The 21558-nt window shown below is 34.2% G+C and overlaps 1 protein-coding gene across 8 annotated transcripts in view; it reads left to right on the forward strand.

The window, feature by feature from the left end:
* The window catches only part of RAPGEF2 (Rap guanine nucleotide exchange factor 2), a 210468-nt gene that overhangs the window by 84684 nt on the left and 104226 nt on the right, over positions 1 to 21558 (forward strand). For all 8 annotated transcript variants that reach the window (XM_033133894.1, XM_033133900.1, XM_033133896.1 and 5 more), the window contains exon 5: positions 21403 to 21478. In XM_033133894.1, the coding sequence (XP_032989785.1) occupies positions 21403 to 21478 (76 nt within the window). The remainder of the gene's footprint in view (positions 1 to 21402; positions 21479 to 21558) is intronic.

Genomic DNA, 21558 nt, shown 5'->3' on the forward strand with positions numbered 1-21558 from the left:
ATGTCTAATTATTTTAAAAGATGACATAAGTTACTTTTTCTCTGGCTGGCTGTCAAATGCTCTCATGTCAGTACTTTAATGGGATGAAGGAAGGAGTGGTATTCAGACTGAATGACGAGCTAGTCCTATATATAGGTTATTCCTTCATGTTGCACCCGGTGACATTTGCTCTGTCCAAGTTGTTTGTTTCCTTTGGAGATGTTGCCTTAGGAATAGTGCTGAGATTGTTTTAACATGAGAGAGGCTCTACTGGTACTACAGTAGATGTTGACATGAGTGAGTCATATGTATTGATCTCTCCAGAAAATATTGAGGTTTGATTAAAGAATAATACAGCTTAGGTATTAATAATAGTCTTCTGGATTTATAAAATAGCCAGTTCAAAGACAATTCTCCACGTTGACCATGTTTTTATCATATTAGCCTAGAAATTGGTTATCAGTATAAATGAGAAGTCACTTGATCATACTCTTGAAAATTTCCACTCCTGTTGACAGGTAGATTAGTTTCAAATCAAAGTACTTTGAACAACAGTTCATATTTTTAACTAATTCTCATGTAATTGCTTTGACACTTGATATCAAGTGAGAAGGGTGATATACATTGCAGAAAATCTGTCATTTGCTTCCAGATTTCATTAGCTTTATTGAATTTCTCAGTTGACATTTAGGTCAGCATTTTGTGATTTTATTATTTTTAAAAAATTTTTGTTTTCTTTTTAGACAGATAAAAGTTGTTTTGGTTGCCTATCTTCACTTTGTTATTCAAACATGAATATTGTTCCTTGATAAGATTTATAACATTTATGCAGCCTACGAATTCCTTTGTGACTTTCAGTGCCAGCTTACTCACTCTTCCCACTCTGAGCAATTTCAGTGATACAAATGTGGTTTTTATGAGTTTTATTCTAAATCTATTAGATTTATCAAGTTTTGAAACATTGGTATTTGGACAAGTGGCTGTAATCTCACTTACAATGTTTTTGCATATAATATTGCCCTAAGATAGAGCTAAACTCTTATTTGGAGTACAATTTGTATTCTTGAAGCAATGTATGATTTAAAGCTCTGTTTTTCTTAAAGTCTTATTTAAAATACAGTTTTTTGGATGATCAGAAAGATGGTGAGCAAAGGTGTTTTAGGAATGTAGCAAAGGTTATTCTCACTATCATTTAGGAAAATGCCAATGGAACATTTGCCAGAGATGAATATAGAAATGGCAGAAACTGTATGTGTTTTTCCAAACCTATAGGCAAAGCAGTTGTGGTCACTAAGTTGTGCAGTTGTGTGTTCCACAACTAACTCTGTGACACACTATTTAAATCCACAGTCATGGTAGGTTGATATTTTAAGACAATGAAAAGCAGAGTGTAGTGAAGTATCGTGAAAAAGAGTCGTTTCCCCCTCCCCCCGCCACTAGTTTTTTCAAAGGCATCATTTGCAACAGCAGTAGGATTGGAAAGCAATAAATGAAAATTATCTTAAATAAAGTTGCAGGTGTAGTAATGGCTTTCTTCATGTATTTTTGGTTTTTTCTATGTAAGGACACGGAAATGCTAATAATGTGTATTGCCCTACTGTGCTCTAAATTGGTGTATTTAATGAGCTAATAGAAATTGTTATAGACTTCAAATTTTCTCACTTCCAGAATTGCCCGACTCTATAAATGCTGAAGCCTATTTTATCAGAAAGTCACAGTATAATAACTGGGATTAATGTTAGTTTTTGGTGGCTGGCTTCTTTGAAAGGTTGAGAATTCTAATTTAAATACTAAAGATATGCTTAGACTGTGTTTCTAACTTTCAACTTGCTAGTTTTGATTGTTTGTTGGAGAAGGAAATAGTTTACCTAGGTTGTATATTAACTCCTAAAATTGGAATTTTTTTCTACTATTGATAATATACAATCATTTTTACATCTATTTGTAAAAAAATACAGTATACTAGATATTTAAGACATGAAGCATTATTATTATACAGGCTCTTCTTTGAATTTACCTTGGTCACAATCCTGGGAAATAATCACTCCTATTAAAACATTGAATCTGATTTCCTCAATGGAATTAATTTTATCGTAGAGGCCTATAAGGAAGTGTCTTTTAATAGAAATGATCATACACACCATATTTAATCATAAATACTATCTTTATTGCTCTGGTAATAAAAAACTTTTTATATATTTTTTTACAAACAGAGCAAATGATAAATAATCTCTTCACTTCATATCAATGTGGTGGCAGGTAGGGGCTGTAAGGTTGGAGGAAAAGATAAACCCAGGCTGCCCATAACTCTAGGAAGTTGGAAGATGCCAAGAGAAGAAGGGTTGTGATTAAACCTCGGAGCCAGAGGGTTTGGGGACAAAGACCTATACAGAGGGATGGGGCTTCCAATGAATTAGGGTCTAAGATGTTAGGGTCTAGCTACCCGGGTATGTTAGGCGGCAGACCTAGTAAGCAAACTCATCTGTACACTACAAGTGTTGTAAAAAATTCTGCCTGTAACTGGCAAAGCTCGGTTACTGGAAACTGCTGAAATGCCATCAAAAGTTAGAATTGGTTCATAGGTCCTTTCCATATTTATGGGTTATTCTGTCTCATTCTAAAATAGATTTAGTAGAGTTCAAGTTTTGAGGCATATTTCCATGTTATCTGCAATGTTAATTGAAACTTGTATTAAGTCCTACTGTATGGTTGCTGGAGTATTGAAAGGAAGCAAGATGCTCTACTCCTTGTTGTCATTTTAACTTAATATCTGTTTGGGGAGATGAGGCCGTCATATGTGAAACATGAAAAAAATTGCCCGAGTATCATGTAACAGTACAGTTTAAATAGATGTAGCAAAGAGCACACAGAATGCAAAAAATCCTTTAAAGACAGGAGTATTTTAATGTATGTGGATGGTAATCAAGGCTGGCTCTTAAGGAAGTGGATTGTCAGTGGGGTTTATGAGCGAGATTCTCAGGCAGTAGTTGGAAAGGAAATCCAGACATAGTGAAGAGAATGAGTGATGGCGCAGAGATAGGATTGAGGGAAGGCAATCCAAACATAAGTAATAGCTTGAGTAAAGGTGTAAGAATAGCATCAAGTTATCCAGAATAGAAGTGCAGTTTGGGGCATCCAATAGTAGGGAAAGCATTGGTGATGGTGGCATTCATGAGAGAGAGGTCTGGGTTACAAAGCTGCATAACTGGGTTGGACTGTTGGTAAATTAGGTCTCAGGTATCATTGGCTGGAGGTAGGGAGAAAGGCACACATTATTTATTTGTACCACGTTGGCTGTGTCCATTTACGATTCGTGCTTCTCTTTCATTGATACCAAATGTATCCACAATTTAAAAATTAAAATTATGCTGTGTTACTCTCAATAATCACATTTTAAATTAGAGCCGGCAGCTTTAATGAGGATAAGTGGGGGGAGCAAGGCATTTAATCAGTTCTGAGAGGCTGAAATGCTATTCTCCTTATGGTTCACATGACAAACAATGAGCTACTGAAGTTTAAAAAGCACAGGCCTACTTTATGCTTTTCAGTGCTACATGATAAGTTAATTGATAGCCCTGAGAACTTGGTAGTTTTCACAGTAATGAAAGAGGGTGAAACAATGGAAGAATGGAAGAATGATTCTGTATGCAATAGGGACTGAGACATTTAAATATTCCTTATTTCATGTAAAGAGCTGTATACGATTAGAAAAGCACACTCTTGAAAGAGTATAAATTAGTTACAAGTTATGTGACACCTTATTGGAGAAGGGAGTATGGCATTTTAAAAATAATTCACTAATGAATTATGTTATGGAAGGGTGGGTAACTTGAGTGGACATTAAATTTATCCAAAAGGTATAAAGAGAAATGAGGGTCAGAGTTCTAGAAATTGTACATTACAGGTAAGATTTACCTTCAGGTATTGACAAAATCACAATAAGAGCACAGATTAAGCATGGAAGGGAAAGAGTGGTTATTGAAGAAGGAATGGGTGGGGGGGAAGAAAAACGATACTTAAATCTGTCCTCATTGAGTTCTAAAAATAATATGGTGTTCAAACATACCTTCCCTCCCACCATGGGAAAATACAGGATTAAATGAGTGATACATAAACTTTTCAGAAGTTGTCTTTATAGCCAGCATTATTAGAAGTTGTTTATTTATTTAAAAGATAAAATTGATTTAAAAAATAAAATCCCTCCCTTCCTCCTTCCTTTCAAGAGAAAACATAAGACTTTGTTTAATCCATATTCGGAATGATCTAAAGTTAGTGGATGATGGCAGAATTTGTAAGCGCTAATAAGTTGCACAAGAACTACTTATCTCAGACATGATCTTATACTCCTCATTGTCACTTTATTTTCCAGAAGTGTGTGGTTGAGGCCTGTAGTTGCTCAGCTAATGAAAATAGTAGGTTAGGCAGGGATTCATAGAAATGTGCTTGTATTAATTTAAAAATGTTCTATTTGCTCTATACATGTAAACATACATGAATAACTGAATATATAACAAGGTTATAATATACACATACATTCATAAATGTGTGTGTGTGGGTGTGTGTGTGTGTGTCAATCAGTCCTCTTGGACTTAACTGTTTTCTCCCCAGTCTTCTACAGTTATTTCCCCCCACACTTAATCCAGCAGCAGTTTTACAAAACTGACACATGCATATCGAGATTGCCCAAACATTCTACTTCATAGGTTATGCAATTATTCAGTCAAATAGATAGTTATCAAGAATGAATGATTAATGTATTGTTTTCTGAAAATATTAATGTGTATAAAACCTAATCACTACAAGGGATTAGGTCCTAAAAACTCTGTATTTTAGGAGCATCATTTACCAAAAGGATTATCAAAAATAACGACCAAAATGGCCACAACTGATTTCTAGAGTCAAACATTACCCTAGGCTATTAGTTGTGTCTTTTCAAGAGAGTCCTCAACTTGATGCTTAATTAGTATTAATGAATACTTCTATCTTGACCTCTCTTCTAAATTGCTCACCTGTAAATCTTTATATGCGTATCCTTCTTACTCATTCATCCGACAGATGTTTTTGAGTGCCTCTTATGTGCCTGCCTAGAATGTGCTGCTGAAACATACAAAGATCCTGCTTGTGTGATATCAAAGCCACGAGATTACAAAGTCATTCTGTGCAGGAGTGCAGAAGGTGGGGAAAAGGAAAATGGTATATTGTTGGTTATTGTTTTGCTTACTGTATTCATAACAATTAGTTTTGGTTGCATAAAACAATTGTATAAACACAGCAGGAGCTAATTCCCCCACCCCGATGTATAAAAACCCTGAAAGCAGATGGTCCAGGATGGTGTGGGGGCTCCACAGTGTGAAAAGGTGACAGGCTTCCGTCTTTCTTTTCTGCTTCCGCTTGCACATAGTTTCCATTTTCAGGGTTGTCAGTTCATAGTGCAGGATGGCTTCTGAACTCCAGCTATCAAGTCTGCCGTGGAAGTAAGAAGCAGGAGGAAAGGCAGAAGAGCAGAAAAGTTAACTTCCATCCAAATCAGATTCCTTGAAGCAACATTTCTTTTTATATCTAATTGTCCAGAATGTAGTCATATGGCCACTTCAGGCCACCCAGGAGCCTGAGACATGTAGTGTTTCATTGTGAGATGCAATGTGCCCCTACTAAAAATAGTAATACAAAAATATCCTTCTAAGGAGAAAGAGGAGAATGGGTGTTGCAGTAGGCAGCCAGCAGCCTCTGTGTATGCTTGCTCTTTAGTTTTCCCTCACATTCTCAGTTTGTTCATGATCTTTCTTCGCTAGATCATTCTTCTCCTCAGCCCTGTGCTCGCACGCTTCATCAGCTTAGCCATACTCCTTCAGGTCTTACATCATCTGTAATTCCTACTTGTCCTACCTAACGTTGGCTCAAGTCTAGGTAGTCCCATGACATATATGAGGTAAAGGTGTATATTAAAGACTTTAAAGATATACTGGGAAAGAGTCCTAAATGAAGGCAAAATTATGAAACGCATGTGAGCTTGAATTGACTAGAGTTGACGTATTGAAGGGAAAGTTAAGTTGCACTTCATGTAAATATATCCTATGTTAAATTTGAGAAAAGGTAAGCGTCTAAATTAAAGGAGTAGAGTAAATTATGTAAACGATACAATAGCATATACTACAACGTTCCCCCTCGGGGATTGGTTGTACTTCTGCTTCAATATGAAACCTCTTCATCCTGGAAAGTGAACATGATTTTTAGCATTTTTTAGATCACCCCTGCCCCTTTTAAATCATATTCTGATGTGATACCTGATGCACAGAGCAAAGCTGTTCTCTGGAGAGGGAGTTCAATTGCTGGATCAAGTTGGGAATTTGGTTGCTATAACTACAACTTTACAGATGTGCTGTACATATAAATGCAAGCTTTCGTTGTCCTTGGCATCCTGGCTTTGGGAGTAGTGTCTTAGCAAAGTAAGTAGCCTTACCTAAGAGGTACTCTGATATTTTTGTGTGTATGGTTGATGTGATCTCACAGGTCATCAGATGTTTGAGGTCCTCAGTCAGGGAATTTGTCATTTATGAGCCTTGGTATAAATGAGTGTGTGAGAGGTCACCCTAGAGGTCCTTATTTGCAGTGATGTGTGGGTTTCTCTTGCAGAAGTAAATATTATTATACTTCATAAAGGTTTTAAAGTCTGACATGTGTGTGTCAATGAAATACAGTATTGTTTTTTCTCTGTTAAATGTTTGAATTGTTTATCTCCTGCTAGGTGTAAAGGAATTCACAACCCTTGTTTATGCCACAGTTATATTCTGGGGGTTGGGGTGGGTTGGAGGGATGTGTGAATTACTGTTTTACCTTATGAATTCAAAGTCTCTTAAAATATATAGCAGCTAAATTTGTTTTTGTTTGAAGAATGATTCTTTCAGCATTGGGAACACTAACAAAATAACAAGAGTAAGGATATTATTAAGACAGCAATTTATGTATGAAGCAAAATATACGTGGTGAGATCAGAATGTCTTTATTAAACTAACATTTCCTACTCACGGTTCAGGGACCCTCTATTTTATTTTTACCATGAATTAAATTATATATGCACATATAATATAAACATATTTATATATAATTAAATATATATTAAAGCCAAAAAAATATATATTTGAATGTTAAAGAAAATGACTTTATTCTATAGTATGTATCCAACTTTATTGTACGTACTGAAAATTGTTTAAAAGTACTTTAAGAATTAAGAAATAGTTGAACTGTATAAAGTGAAGTTATAGTTTAGATATGTATATCAATGTCTTTTTGTGTTAGAATTTAAATATAATGTAGATTTTAAAACTATCTGTTTAATGTTTATTACTGATTAGAAAATGAACTATAAGTTCAAAATATTAAAAGTTATTGGTTTCCTTAGATACTTCTTACTTTTGCCATTCATTTATGGCTTCATAGGGGTTATATGTTTTTGCAATTAAATATATATGATTTCTGGTATGCAATATTCATGTATTTTAGATCTACGTAAACATTAAGTAACTATATGTTTTCTTAGCCATACCTTTGTCTAAAGTTTTGAGTCAGATATTTTTCACTTTATCATTTATTGATATAGTTTACTTTATGTTTTATAGCTGTAAACTGCTTAGTGTATTAATGTCATTAAGATACCTTTGTCATTTCTTCATTAAATATTTTTGTATAATTTAAAAAATTAGGGCAATGGACAAAATCTGTCAAACAGTTTCTTGTTTTATAAAAAAATATTTTGAGTTCATTAAGGTGAATTTAAAAAACCATTATTAAGTATTCATACTTAATTCGGTTTTACAAGTAGGAAAACTTTAAATTGAAAGTTTTCCATTTCATTAGTCTAAATCATATAGCTCCCAGGACAGACGTCTTTTGCTGCCAGATGGATTAAGTAGTTTAAAATAATAATTAGTTAATTGTTATTAAGAATCTTGAGTCTATTTCAGTTTATGAGTCTGTCACCTGATCTTGAATTTTAACTTGTATAATTTTGGAAGCATAGAAAGAGGAGTTTCTGTGAATATGGTCTTTCAGGCTTTATAATCATTCTCCCATTTAAGTGAACTTTAAAAAAACCTTTATATAATTTGTGTTTAGAAACATCATTGTGGCTAAAGAGGAGATTCTTTTCATTGATTATGAAAATACTATGACATTTATATTATATCAGTGTATAATGTAATTATAGTCCTTCAAATACCTTAGAGAAGAGTTGCCTGGTAACTATTCAAGCCCAAGAAGTATGAGTTTTAATTTCTCTAAGAATGTGCTTATGGAACAATAAGTATTAGGTTGGTGCAAAAGTAATTGCAGTTTAAAGGTTAAAAATAATTGCAAAAACCGCCATTACTTTTGCACCAACCTAATAGATAAGACATTGAATTAGAGTCCTAGTGTTTGGCAATAATTGTAGTTAGAAGATAACATGGGGTTAGTCTATGAAATGTAATTAACCAAGGCAAAGTTTTCCAAACCGAGCTAGTTACTAGAGTCATCTGGCCTTAGGATGGGGAAAATTAGTATTGAGTCCCTGGCTATAGAGATTTAATTTCTGTTCGCTACAGTGTGGATTGCACCTCACACTCTCATTTTCAAAGCTTAAAAACAGGAGATCATTTAGATTTGAACCAAGAGGCTGGGCTGATGCCTGTGAAACCAGTGCGTAACCAGTGAAGTTTTAAGAACAGTAGAATGAGGAGCTCCTGAACGATTTGGTGAAGCTGAGACCAGAAACAGGAACCCTATGACAATGGTCTTGCTGTGCCAAGGCGAAGGGCTTGACTAGTATTTTCACAGAAAGAGAAGTTGGTGGGTCACCTGGGAGGGTAATTTCTAAGGGCTGGTTTATGGAAGTTCTAGACAAAGGAGAAGATGGGAGTCAAAGGTGGTTCCAATGCTTTAAACCTGGATGTCTGGCAGAGTGGTGACTTTGACAGCATCACCAAAACCTGAAGAGGATCAGGTGGGTGGATATCTGAACTGAAATGAATATATTTGATTTTAGGCATGTTGTGGTACATGCTTTGACAGATGGGGAGAATTACAGGGGGTATGAAGAGATAATGTGGGCATTGGGTCCCCTGAAGAACGTTGGGGATAGGGTAGGGTAAGGTAGGTTGGACAAGTTGGTAAATAGGGGGAATACAGAAGCAAAAAAGAGTTGCTTGTAGGGACAAATTTTGACAAAACTAAAATTTTACTTCACTGACTATCCCCATGCAGAATTATCTCATGAGCTATTTTAAGCAAGCCATGAAATATGTTGCCAATTCTTATATATAAAATAGGTGACAGATTTCATAAGTCCTATTAAATTTTGTAAGTGAGGTAGTTATTAGTCTTTTACAAAAAAAAAGGATTAATTTGAAAGTGATGGCTTGGGTTGCTTCCAATTTTTGGATTCTATGGTCATTCATGAAAATCTATCTGTGTGGATTCGTGTTTGCATTACTTCTGAATAAATACCTAGGAGTGGCATTGCTAGGTTATATGGTAAATGTATGTTTAACTTTATCAGGAATGGTCACACTGATTTCCACAGTGGCTATAACATTTTGCATTCCCACTAGTAGTCTCTGAGAATTCTGAATATTGCTCCACATCTTCTCCAGTACTTGGTGTTGTCATCTTTTTAATTTTCGTCATTCTAGTGGATATGTGGTGGTAATCTCACTGTGGTTTTATTATACATTTCTCTGAAAACCAATGTTGTGGGAATTTTTTTATGTGCTTATTGGCCGTTCATTTATCTTCTTTTGGTGAAATGTTAGTTCACCCATTTAAAACAGCTATTTAAAAATTGGATTATGACCATTAAAAAAATTTGGATTGACTGTTTATTTTTGAGTTGCAAGTGTTCTTTATGTATTCTGGATACAATTCCTTTGCTGTATATATTTTGCACAAATTTTCTGCCAGTCTGTGGCTTGCCTTTTTGTCAACTATATCTTTAAAAAGAAAACTTTGCATCTTAATGAAGTCTGTTATGTTAATGTTTTCTTTTATATGAGGTGTGATCAACAAATACGGTGAATATTTAAATAAACAATTTATTACAATAAAAGACACATTGCTGTTAATCCCCCTCAGAATACTCCCCCTCACTTGGAACACACTTATCCCATCGTTCTTGCCACTTTCTGAAGCAGGTTTGGAAGTCTTCTTTCATGGGTGTCTTTACTTCATCCTCCATCATGACAACGCTGCATGTCACACGTTGCTTCTGGTACAGAAATTTCTGTCAATAATATTCTGGTGTGTCCTCATCCACCGTATTCACTAGATCTAGCACTGTGTGACTTCTGGCTCTTCTCCAAAGTCAAAATGACTTCATACATTGAGGTAGCCACGACAGCGCAACTAAAGACACTCACAAAAGAGGACTTCCAGAACCGCTTCAGAAAGTGGCAAGAATGATGGGATACGTGTGTTTGAAGCGAGGGGGAGTATTTTGAGGGGGATTAATGCAATGTGTCTTTTAGTGTAATAAATTTTTTTAAATTTAAACATTCACTGTATCTTTTGATCACACCTCATAGTTTGTACGTTTAGTGTCCTGTTTAAGAAATCTTTCCTTAATCTGTTGTCATAAAGTTTTTCTCATATTTTTCTTCCAGAAACTTAATAGTTTTAGCTCATACATTTAGGTGTGAGATCCATTTTGATTTAATTTTTGTGTATGGTATAAGTTAAGGGTTCAGATTTATATTTTTCCACATAGATATTCAGTTGTTCTAGGGCCATTTATTGAAAAGAATATTTTTTTAATCCATTAAAGTGCCTTGGCACATTGGTTAAAGATCAATTGACCATATTTGTTGAGTTCTATTTCTAGAATCTCTCTTCTGTTCTAAATTGATCTACATGTCATACCAATACCACCTTGTCTTCACTTGGGTAGCTTTATAGTAACTTTGGAAATTATGTAGTTAAATCCCCATCTTTGTACTTTATCAAAATTGTTTTAGCTTTTCTATGTCTTTGCCTTTTCATATAAATTCTAAAATCAGCTTGTCAGTGTCAAATGCTTGTTAGGATTTGATTGGAATTGCATTCAATCTATAGATCAATTTGGGAAGGTTTACTATCTTAAAAATATAGAGCCTTTCAAACCATGAACATGGTATACCTCATAAGTTTCATTTGCAAGGTTAGTACTCCTTTGTAGTTTTTAGTGTACAAGTCATGCACATCCTTTATTCAATTTATTCCTAAGTATTTTATTTTTGATGATATGTAGTAGGTTTTTACCACCTCAGTCTATATATAAGGAAAGATCTGAAACAGAGGTGAAACAGTATTGCCAGTGTTACTTATTGGTAGAATTAGAAGGAAGACTTATCTATAAAACACCCACAAAACAAGATAAAACAAGATAAGTATGGCTCATGAGAAATGTCCATGTTTCATTCAGTTGCATTAAATAAATTGACATTTTATTACTTAATGTCTTTGTAAGAAATTACATATATGTGTGAATTTATGCTTTTCCTTTCTTGGAAATATGTTTGTTTGTTTTTTAACTTCCAAAAATTATGACTGCAGTATTATTCAAGTGGCCTGAATTACCGTTCAGGTTCTTTCTTACAAAGACATGCCCCTTATTTCAACTTCTTTTACAGCTTACACCAGATTTTGGGAGGTTTGTCCCATTCATATAAGACTAAAGAATATCAGATATTTGGTTGCCATTCTAGAGATCTTGTTTGATTCTTGAGATCAGTTCACCATCTTTTCCTGTTCAGGGCCATTGTCAACCATTCATTTGAATTCATCTACCATTTTTCTCATCAACAAGTTACGTAGATATGTTTGGAAATTTCTTAATGCCATTGTTTATTTTAGCTCTTTAATAATTTGATAAAATTAGGTCATTTTTAGATATGATATTAGAGCTATACTTGTCTCTTCAACTCATGCGTGGTGAGCTGTACACGATGAAATGGTGAACACGTAACAAAGGCATTTTAGACAAGGCATGTGTCTACATGCTGAAGCGGAAAGCTGTTATGTGGATCATAACTTTTATACAAACTGATCAGCCGCCATCTGTGTACAAAGCACTGTGATCAGCAGAGACCTGTTTGTGCCACTGTGTAGACCGACAGCAGCGGTTTCGTTCAGCTGAGCTGCTCTCTGGCAGTTTGGTCACAAGGACATAGACACTAACTACCCCAGTGTAGTCCTCATCACACCACTGTCCTTTGCTGGTATAGATTGTGGCAAGAGGGAAAAACTGCTTGCTCTCTTCACCCCAGTACTGCTGAGGTAAGATCCACCTTTTTTCTCTTGAAGGGAAAACAAGAGCAGACACAGCCTCTTTCAACTTTTCACATGTTGTTTCGATTTAAATTTATGCTAGTCTTTTCCATGATAATCCCTCAAACCAGGTATACAATTCAGCATTCCTTTGGTGGAGAGCGACGTGTATAATACAGCTTGGGTCAATTTTAATAACAAAATTGCATTGCTGAGCACATGTAAGCATTTGACCTTGAGGACTCACAGGAGAGCAGACATTGCAGATTTTCCTACTTGCCCTTGACTTACAAGAGAGTAGATAATGAATTAATAGAAATTGATAAAGAGCGTCTGTCAGGCAGCCGGTGAGGTCATGAGGCTGGTATGCGGAAACAGTGCCCATACAACATGCGTAACACAGAACTGCAGCCAGGAGGGGTGGGTGGGTCATCCAAGCAGGAAATTAGCCGTCAGAAGGAATGTTGGCTCTGCTCGAGCTGAAGCCGCATGGACTCCCTGAGAGAAAGCACACAGGGAAATGGGGAGTGCAGACTGCTGCAGAGAAAAGAGCTCCTATAGGAAGAAGGTGGCAGCTCTATTGCTGTTACTGGTGCTTCAAAGATACTATTGAAGACAGTGCAGGTTAGATTTTTTTTTTAAAGGAATTAAAACGTTAATAGCATAAATCTGAAATATTTAGTACTTCTCCTGTAGTTAAATAGACAACAGGCTACTGAAAAAGGAACAGAGCGGAGGACACAGCCATGAGGCCCTCGCTTGAATTTTTTTTTTCTTGCGCTCTGTTTTTATAAGCAAAGGTTAAATGTTGAGATTCACTGTGTAGAGCAACAAACTTCTATTAATTTGTGCATGGTAATGATTGTTAAAATATTTCTAACTGAGCCTTGAAAGAAATTTAGAGATGCTTCATTGTATGTTTGATTTTCCCAAGTAGTTACTTCTGAAATACAAGCCTTTTAAAGGTCATGCTTTATATAAACAGTTTGTAATTTGCACACATGTGCAATTTATATGTGTGCTTGATGTGTGTATGTTTTTGTTTTAAATAGCTGTTACTTTTTGGGTTATTGTTACACTTATGAGTGAGGACAGATATTTAAAAAGATTAAGTGCATTTTTATGGTAAGTCTTTCCTCTTACACTTCTATTAAAACGTGTGATTCCTGTATATCCTACTGATTTTGGGGAATGGAATTGATGACATCAGCAGTTTCTTGTTAGATTCTTTTTTCTTAAAGCAATTTGCTATCCTGCTATCGAAAGATGATATCACATGAATATGTTTTTTGGAAGTCCTGAATAAATACATTGATTTTGGTTTAGGAGCATCATTCCAGTCATTTAATTAGATTTTAAAGGAGGAAAGTAAAATTTAGTAACTGCTTATCATTTTCTAGAAATGAAGGTATAAAAAATTGATATCTCGGAGTATAACATTTTTAATCATTTTGTCAAATTAGAACTACCTACCAGTATCATCTCGGTTTGACTGCGTGTATTTCCTCACAGGGTATAGCCTGACATGAGTAAGTTTACATTCCAGTACGGAGGCACTGCATTCCACAGGGCATTTCTGACGTACCACAAGAATGTAGAGGCCCATACAAAGGGCGAGTTTAGGGACCCTGAGAGAAGAGGCGTCTGTGCTCAGTGACTGCCTTTCGTGGGAATTCACACTAGCAGAAAGTGCTCTCTTGTGTCAACTTGGATGGGGAAGATGTGGCCACAGACGCTTAGTACAGGATGGCCTTACCAGAGTAAGAGCCTGCCACCCCTGTCCGCTATAGCGTTACCGATGGGTATTTATGAAAACTAGGTAAGACTTGATATGCTCAAGCACTTGTGCTTTCTTCTTGTGAGTCTTGAACTTGAAACAAGTTGTTTCAGGCTATTAATTTTTTTCTCTATTTTATGTTATGTACAAGAGTAGTTACTTTTAGTACTTTTGGTCTGCACATTGTTGGTACTATAAAGTCATTCGATTTTGTATCTGTAAACATTTTGAACTTAGTTTATTTCAATTTTAGGAACAATTTGTAATTCTTAATTTTTTGTACAAAAAAGTTTAGCAAAAATTTAATTTAATGGGAATGAAAAATCTGGATTGTTAAACTGTTTCTGGAGCAACCATCCCTAAATGAATTGTACTAAGGGAATATGAGCATTTAAGAATAATCTGCTTGTTGTGCTGCAAGTGGTCTTTTCATAATCATTTGTTCTGAGTTTAATTTTTGTTGTTTTTTAAAAATATCTCAGAAAACCAATAGACTGACTTAAAGTGAACTTGCATCACTTAGTTGTCATCTTTGGTTGTTAAATGTAACATTATAAGAACATTCTGAAATACACTGAGGTTGAATGATTGAAAGCCAGGCTGTATAGTGTATTTATACAAAACAATTTAGAAGGATTTAAAATGGACCATAATAATTAAATTTTCATACTATGTAGAACCAGAAGGCTATCAGCATTCTTAAAGCAAATACTTTCTCTGTGTCTCTCTATATCTTTCTCTGTGACTTTATAGCCACTGATGAAAGGCTGCTATCTAGTATAGAAAGGGCTAACAGGTTTTTAAATATTCAGGCCAAGTCTCATTAATAACTCTTACCTACATCTTTCTTGTTTTTGAAAGGCAATTATTCATATATTTATGTCTTAACACACACACACATACGAGTATAAGAATATACACATAGAAAGGCTGAAACTACTAGAGACTGTGATTAATTTCTTTTTAAATTTAAATTAAAGTTAAAAATAAGCTATATCACTTTAAAAATTAAGAAGTTTAAACTTGAAAAACATCTTTGTTTATCTTAGTATGTGGTATTATGAGTGCCATTTCAAAGAAGCAGATGTTCTACTAGTTGAAGTTCTGGCAGCAGCTGCCTGAAGAGACTAGGTTTTTATGGATTTGACATTCAAATCTTTGACTGTTCCAGGATAACCCTCAGGCTCTTCTTGATGGTCATTTGTAATTTTGCTGAATTTGAATTGACTTCGGAATTACAAAAGCTGATTTGTGTTTTTCACTTAACTAGCTAGTGAGTGAACCTAGCCAACCTGGGGAACAAGTTCTGTTCCCTGCTTGTCAATGGCTTGGTGCTTTTTCTGGGTAAATGTGATGTACTATGGCAGCATCCCTGAGGAGGCCCGGGAATGATTCCTCATAGATGTCAAGCTTACCAAACACTAGAGTTCATGTTATTGAATGTGGAAAGGGCTACAGAAGAAAGCAAGAGAAGGGTAAGGTCAGTGGAGTACAACAGGATCCTGCAGTAGAGTCGGATTTGTCATTCCCGGCATCTCGTTTAACCGACCTTTAGGTAACAGCTTAATTTCTCCAGTTGTGAAATGAGAATTGAACTGGAGAGGCACTTCTCATGGGGAGAGTGGGATGGCACGGGTTACCCATATTATAATCACTTGGAGCCGTTTTTGTAAATCCAGATGTTTGGGGACTTTTGATGTCACACGTTGGATATGGCACACTTTCAGATGTGAAACTAATGGGGGAAAAATGCCAAGATATCCATTATTATATAATTTTTAAAGTTTTTTTCTCAACTCTGAAATTCTATAGATTCATTTTGGTTTATGCAATTGTAGGAGAAAAATATGACATTTTTATTAAACTCATGCTGTTCACCGTTCTGCTTGTTGTCACAGCTTCTTGTGTACTGGTCTTCCAGAGAACACAAACTACTTAGGAATAGGGGCTATATTTAGTGAGTTTCTTGTAAGCTCTGTAATGATTACACATTTTGTATTGATTATAATATGTGTCCAATGATTGTTTGGCAGAGGAAGAGGAAGCAGAATTCTCTCTGTCCCACATATATGTGGAGATGCAGTGGTGGGGGGTGGCCCCTAATTTATGGCCAGCGATAAAATAAAAATGGGATTAATGCTGGGTGAAAGAAAACTGTAGGTATAATTGATTGTCTTCAGAACTCTAACATATTTCAGTAATATTTGTTTCCTTTTTCTCATCTCATCCTAGTTTTCCTTTCACCCACAACTTCTACCACTTCATTGTTAAATTAATGTAGAAAAGAGATTGGTTTCAGGTTTATCAATAGTACAGTTCAGCCATCAAACTTAGCTCTGCCTTTGTCCCTAAGATTTGTTGTTCTTTGGTCAAAGCAGAGTTCCTACTTTTTCTTATTCAGGTCCTGAAATTTTGTTAAGAAACTCAAAGCGATTAAAGCAAACAAATCCTCTTGATAAATTTCTTTCATAAGACTTTTTTAAAATGTGGATATATACATATGTATATGTAAATTTGTGTACACACATATATGATGTGTGTGTATCATACATATAAAACAAAATACGCCATTTTAACTATTTTAAGTGTAGGATTCAATGCATTAATTACGATCACACTGTTCTACAACCATCACATACTCGTTTTCAGAACTTAGGTTCCATAACTCCAAACAGAAACTATGTAATCATTAGGCATTCTCCCAATCTCTGGTAACCTCTAATCTGCCATCTTTATGAATTCACATATTGGAGATTTTTATACAATATTTGTCCTTTTGTGACTGGCGTATTGCACTTAGCATGATGCTTCCAAGGCTTATCCATGTTGTAGAACTTATCCATGGGTCAGAATTTCACTCCTGTGTATGGCTGAATAATATTCCATTGTCGGTATACATCACACTTTGTTCATACATTCATCTGTTAATGGACCCTTGCGTTATTTCCACCTTTTCACTATTTTAAATAATGCTGCAGTGAAATTGGTATACAAATACCTGTTTGATTTTCTCTTTTCAGTATTTTGAGTATTTATCTGGCAGTGGAATTGCTGGGTCATAGGGTCCTATGGTAATTCTGTTTAACTTTTAGAGAAAGTGCCAAACTTTTTTCCACAGTTACTGCACCATTTTATGGTCCCACCAGCAAAGTACAAGGGTTCCAAGTTCTCTATATTCTCTTCAACACTTGTTATTATTTTTTAAATTACAGCCACCCTAGTATCTCATTCACATCTAGTATCAGGTATGATTTGCTCTTCCCTAATGAGTAAGGATGTTGAACAACTTTTCATGTTTTTATTGGCTAGTTATATATCGTCTGTGGAGACAGATCTAAGTCGTTTGCACATTTTTTAACTGGGTTGTTTGTCTTTTTGTTGTTGAGTTCTAGGAATTCTTATATATCCTGGACATTAAAGCCTGATCAGATACATGATTTGCAAATGTTCTCTCACATTCTGTAGATTGTCTTTTCGGTTTCTTGATAATGTTCTTTGATGCACAGAAGTTTTTAATTTTGGTAAAGTACAATTTATCTCTTTTTCCTTTTGCTTTTTGTCTTTGAATCCATTTCCAAATCCAAGGTTATAAGGATTTATCTCCCCACCCACCCTTTTTTTATAATAGTTTTATGGTTTTGGCCCTTTTGTTTTGATCAGTGATCCATTTTGAGTTGATTTTTGTATATGGTGAGAGGTAGGAGTCCAACTTCATTATTTTTCATGTGTAATTACAGTTGTCCCACTCATTTGTTGAAGAAACTTTTCTTTCCCCGTTGAATGAACTTGACACCCTATCAAAATTCAATTGGCCATTGATACATGGGCTTATTTGTAGATTTTCAATTTCATTTCAGTATGTCTATCCTTATACTAGTACCACACTGTTTTGATTACTGCAGCTTTGTAGTAAGCTTCCAAATCAAGAAGTATGAGTCCTTTGACTTTGTTCTTTTTCAAAAGTGTTTGGCTAATTAGGACCTCTTTCAATTCCATGTTAATTTAAAGATCAGTTTTTGTATTCTGCAAAAAAGACTGTTGGGATTTTAATAGGCATTACATTGAATCATTACTCATGAAAGAATAATTTTACTTTATATCTTGATAGAGTCATTAGGGGTCCTTTAGACTATTTTATTTGAAATTTTGTATACTTTCATTGTTTGTCTTTTTGCAAATAAAAAGAATAATAATTTTATTTATTCTGTTAACTAAAAATTGAAAAGAACCCAGAAGTTTCACTCCTAGGTTTTCATCCAAAAGAAATTAAAAATATATATATAATTTTTATTCCTTCCTAGTATGCCCATCATTTTGAAGTATGTCTTTGTTTATTATTTGTTGTTTATTATGTTAGTAGCTTACCGTGCTAATGCCTTTAAAGACTTCTAGTTTTTATTTTTTTTAACTAAAACATAGAACCCTTATTTTTAACATATTTTAATTTAATATATTAAATGCTGTGTGCATTTCATCACTTTTTATATAGAATATTGGATCACATTATATAGAATATAGTACATTGGATCTATAATACAGCTTTATTAAATGTCTTTACCTTTTTATTAGTGGCTTTATTTTGTGCTTTACTATATAAAAGTCTATGTGTCATTTGAAAACCTAAAGATTTCTCTCCATTTCCTTCTACTAAATCATCCAGAATATTTAAAACAATTGATCTTAAGATCATCTGTTGAGGAAATCTTACCTTCTATATGTCTCCATCAGGTTGCTTTTTTTCAATATCTATACTTATTTTCCAGAATTGAATATTTTAAAGTTTATTTGTATAGGCCTGGTCAAAGATTTTGAAAACTTATTAACTAGTGATATTTACTTACTTTTGCTTACATATTTATTGTTTCAAAGAAAAAGATAGTACAAGCAAAAGTATTTGGTGAACTTAATTTCTCACTGACATTTTTCATTACTCTCCCTATCCTTCCTACCTTACATTTTCTGGTTTGTAAGCTAAGAGTCAGTCATCTCTGCAAAGACCAAGAGGCCTTGTCATCATTGATCAGGCCTAGTGTGTGCATTCATAACCTGTGCTTTGGCTCTTTTGAGGCCACTTTTTCCTCTGGGTTCTTGGCTGTATTTGAAAAATAGATTTTTGAATAAATAATTTATTCTGTCTTGCTACCATGTGTTCTGTGTGCATTTGCCTTCTCTGCTCAGCATATTCAAGAAATTAATCTGATGGAGGTTCTACTATTTATCTTATTGTTCTCATCTTTGTAATGGTCAGTAGAACTGGAGTCTTTTGTGGCTTCAAAAGAGTTTTGTGAGATTCTAGTGCAGCTCACTTTCAAGAAGACTTTCATAGACATATTTTTTATAGCACATTTTAGGGGGTGGAAACTTTTCATTCCTAAAGTAATTAATGTTAATGTAAATAAAAATGTGAATATCTACCAAGCCACAAAGTCCTGTTGACCCAGTGGCTAATTGTTCAGAGGATTTACAGCCTTAATTCTGAAGTAGTGAGTTGTTGGTGCAAGAATTAGGCATAAAATAAATAAATGGAATTTCTTTGTGTGTACATTACCCCTTTCGTTGCTAAAATTTGTAAAGCAACTCAATTTTAGCATGTTATTTTTTATTAAGTGTTGTGTGAACATTATATGCACTATAAACACATAATTTTTTTACTATATAAAATTTTAAACAACGAAAGACCATTTGATCATTGTTTATAAAGCGTGTCCACTTCTATAATTTAATAAAATAAAACTTAGAGTCACAGTCATGATTTTCTTTAGATTTTAATGTTAATTTATTACTAATAAACCTTAAGCATACACTATATATTTTTATCTAGTCAAATAGCAGGATTAAATGGACAGTGATGGTATGAAACCTACCACATATTTTACTAACGTATTGAGATTATTTCTTAATTTCTAGTGTATCATTAAATTATAAGCTTTATTAAAAATTAAATTGAATTTGGTAATTTCAGACACCAGAAACAAATTTTTGTGTGTACTGAAGATTTTATGTAATTTTAGTGGTATTTAGTTGTAAACCAAAAAATGAATATTGAAAAGTTAGATCATTTTAATTGCATGTACAGTAGTAGCATGACAAAGAAAATAGGTTTATAACATATTTCTTCGCATTTTTAAACTTTAAATGCACTGTAATATGTATGTTTGTGTGAGTATGTATGTATTAATGTATATATGAATATTTTAAAAATAATTTTTCACATGAGCTAAGTATGATTCTGTTTTTGATTTTTCATAGAAACTGAACTTTGGAGCAGGAAAGGACTTAAGTGATGGCCTAGTCTAATCTGATAATTTTACAAATGAGTAAAATTTAGATTATAAGAATGGTCAAGTTGATTTGTTAGAGATCACAATGACAGTGAAATGTTGACTTTCCTGTTCTCTTCGTCTTACATGACTTTCACTATAGTTTGATACATTGTGCATTACCATCTATAAAAAGGATTATAAATGGAACAAGAATTTTCATAGACATTCACTCAAAATGTCTAATTAACTTGGAAAAAATGCTTGATAACAGTTCTTTGAAAGAATTTTTTCTCATATTTTTCTCAAAGATAGGTTATTAAAAATGGTTACTAAAAATTGACTGGAGGGAAGGGAAGATTTTTGGAGTAGTGAATGGGCAGGGACAGACGAACATTACTAGAGCAAGTCAGGATTATCTAGCTTGGCCAGGATTTTCTCTTCATGGTTCGAGTTGGCATATAGCTCTATGTCAGAGGGAATAAATCAGCTCTAGTGTTAAGATGAGAGTTCTCATAGACAGGGCAAAGTTGCTACATCTGGATTCTCTAGTGCAAAGTTTTAAAGAGGAAGAGACTTTTAGTATGTATATCCACTTAAATCATTTTATAGCTAAAGACAAAGTCTTAAGTTAAATACCCATTTCTTAAAAATTTTAGCATAAGTTGATTTGAAAATTTAGAAAAATATACTTTGTAGGTGAAAGAAATGTTTAACCTACGTGGCTTAAGTTATAGAAGAGAACCACATACACTTTATACTTTCTTTTGATATTTTTGTAGTTTGCCATTAATTCAGTTCCCATCCCTATTAGAATACTCTAAATCTTCACCTAACTGGGAATGATTTAAAATAACCTAACATATTCATATTGATTCTCCTTTGCTTACATTATTCATTTGAAAACATTGTGTTGGGATTTTCTAGAAAAACATGTCTGAAATTTAACAATTTGAATAATTCCTTGTTGTTCTGTGTGAATAATGATTAAAGATAGTTTCTCTTTCTCCAGTGTGTACTTCTTGTAATTGTTTTTCATTTTTATTTATCTTGAGTGTTGGCTTAAATTCACAATTTCTGTTTCTTAAATCTTTTTTTTTTTTTCCTTTCTAGTTTTGGCAAGCGTTCTGCAGGAAGTTTTAGGCGTGGCTGTGAATGCATTGTTTTAGAGCCTTCGGAAATGATCGTGGTAAGAATACCCCTCTGAAGACTTTTTTCCCCTAAAGAAAGTTATTAAATAAAAGCACTTTCACAAACTACTTATAAAGT

The sequence above is a fragment of the Rhinolophus ferrumequinum genome, chromosome 18 (genome assembly GCF_004115265.2).
Source record: "Rhinolophus ferrumequinum isolate MPI-CBG mRhiFer1 chromosome 18, mRhiFer1_v1.p, whole genome shotgun sequence".
NCBI lineage: Eukaryota > Metazoa > Chordata > Mammalia > Chiroptera > Rhinolophidae > Rhinolophus > Rhinolophus ferrumequinum.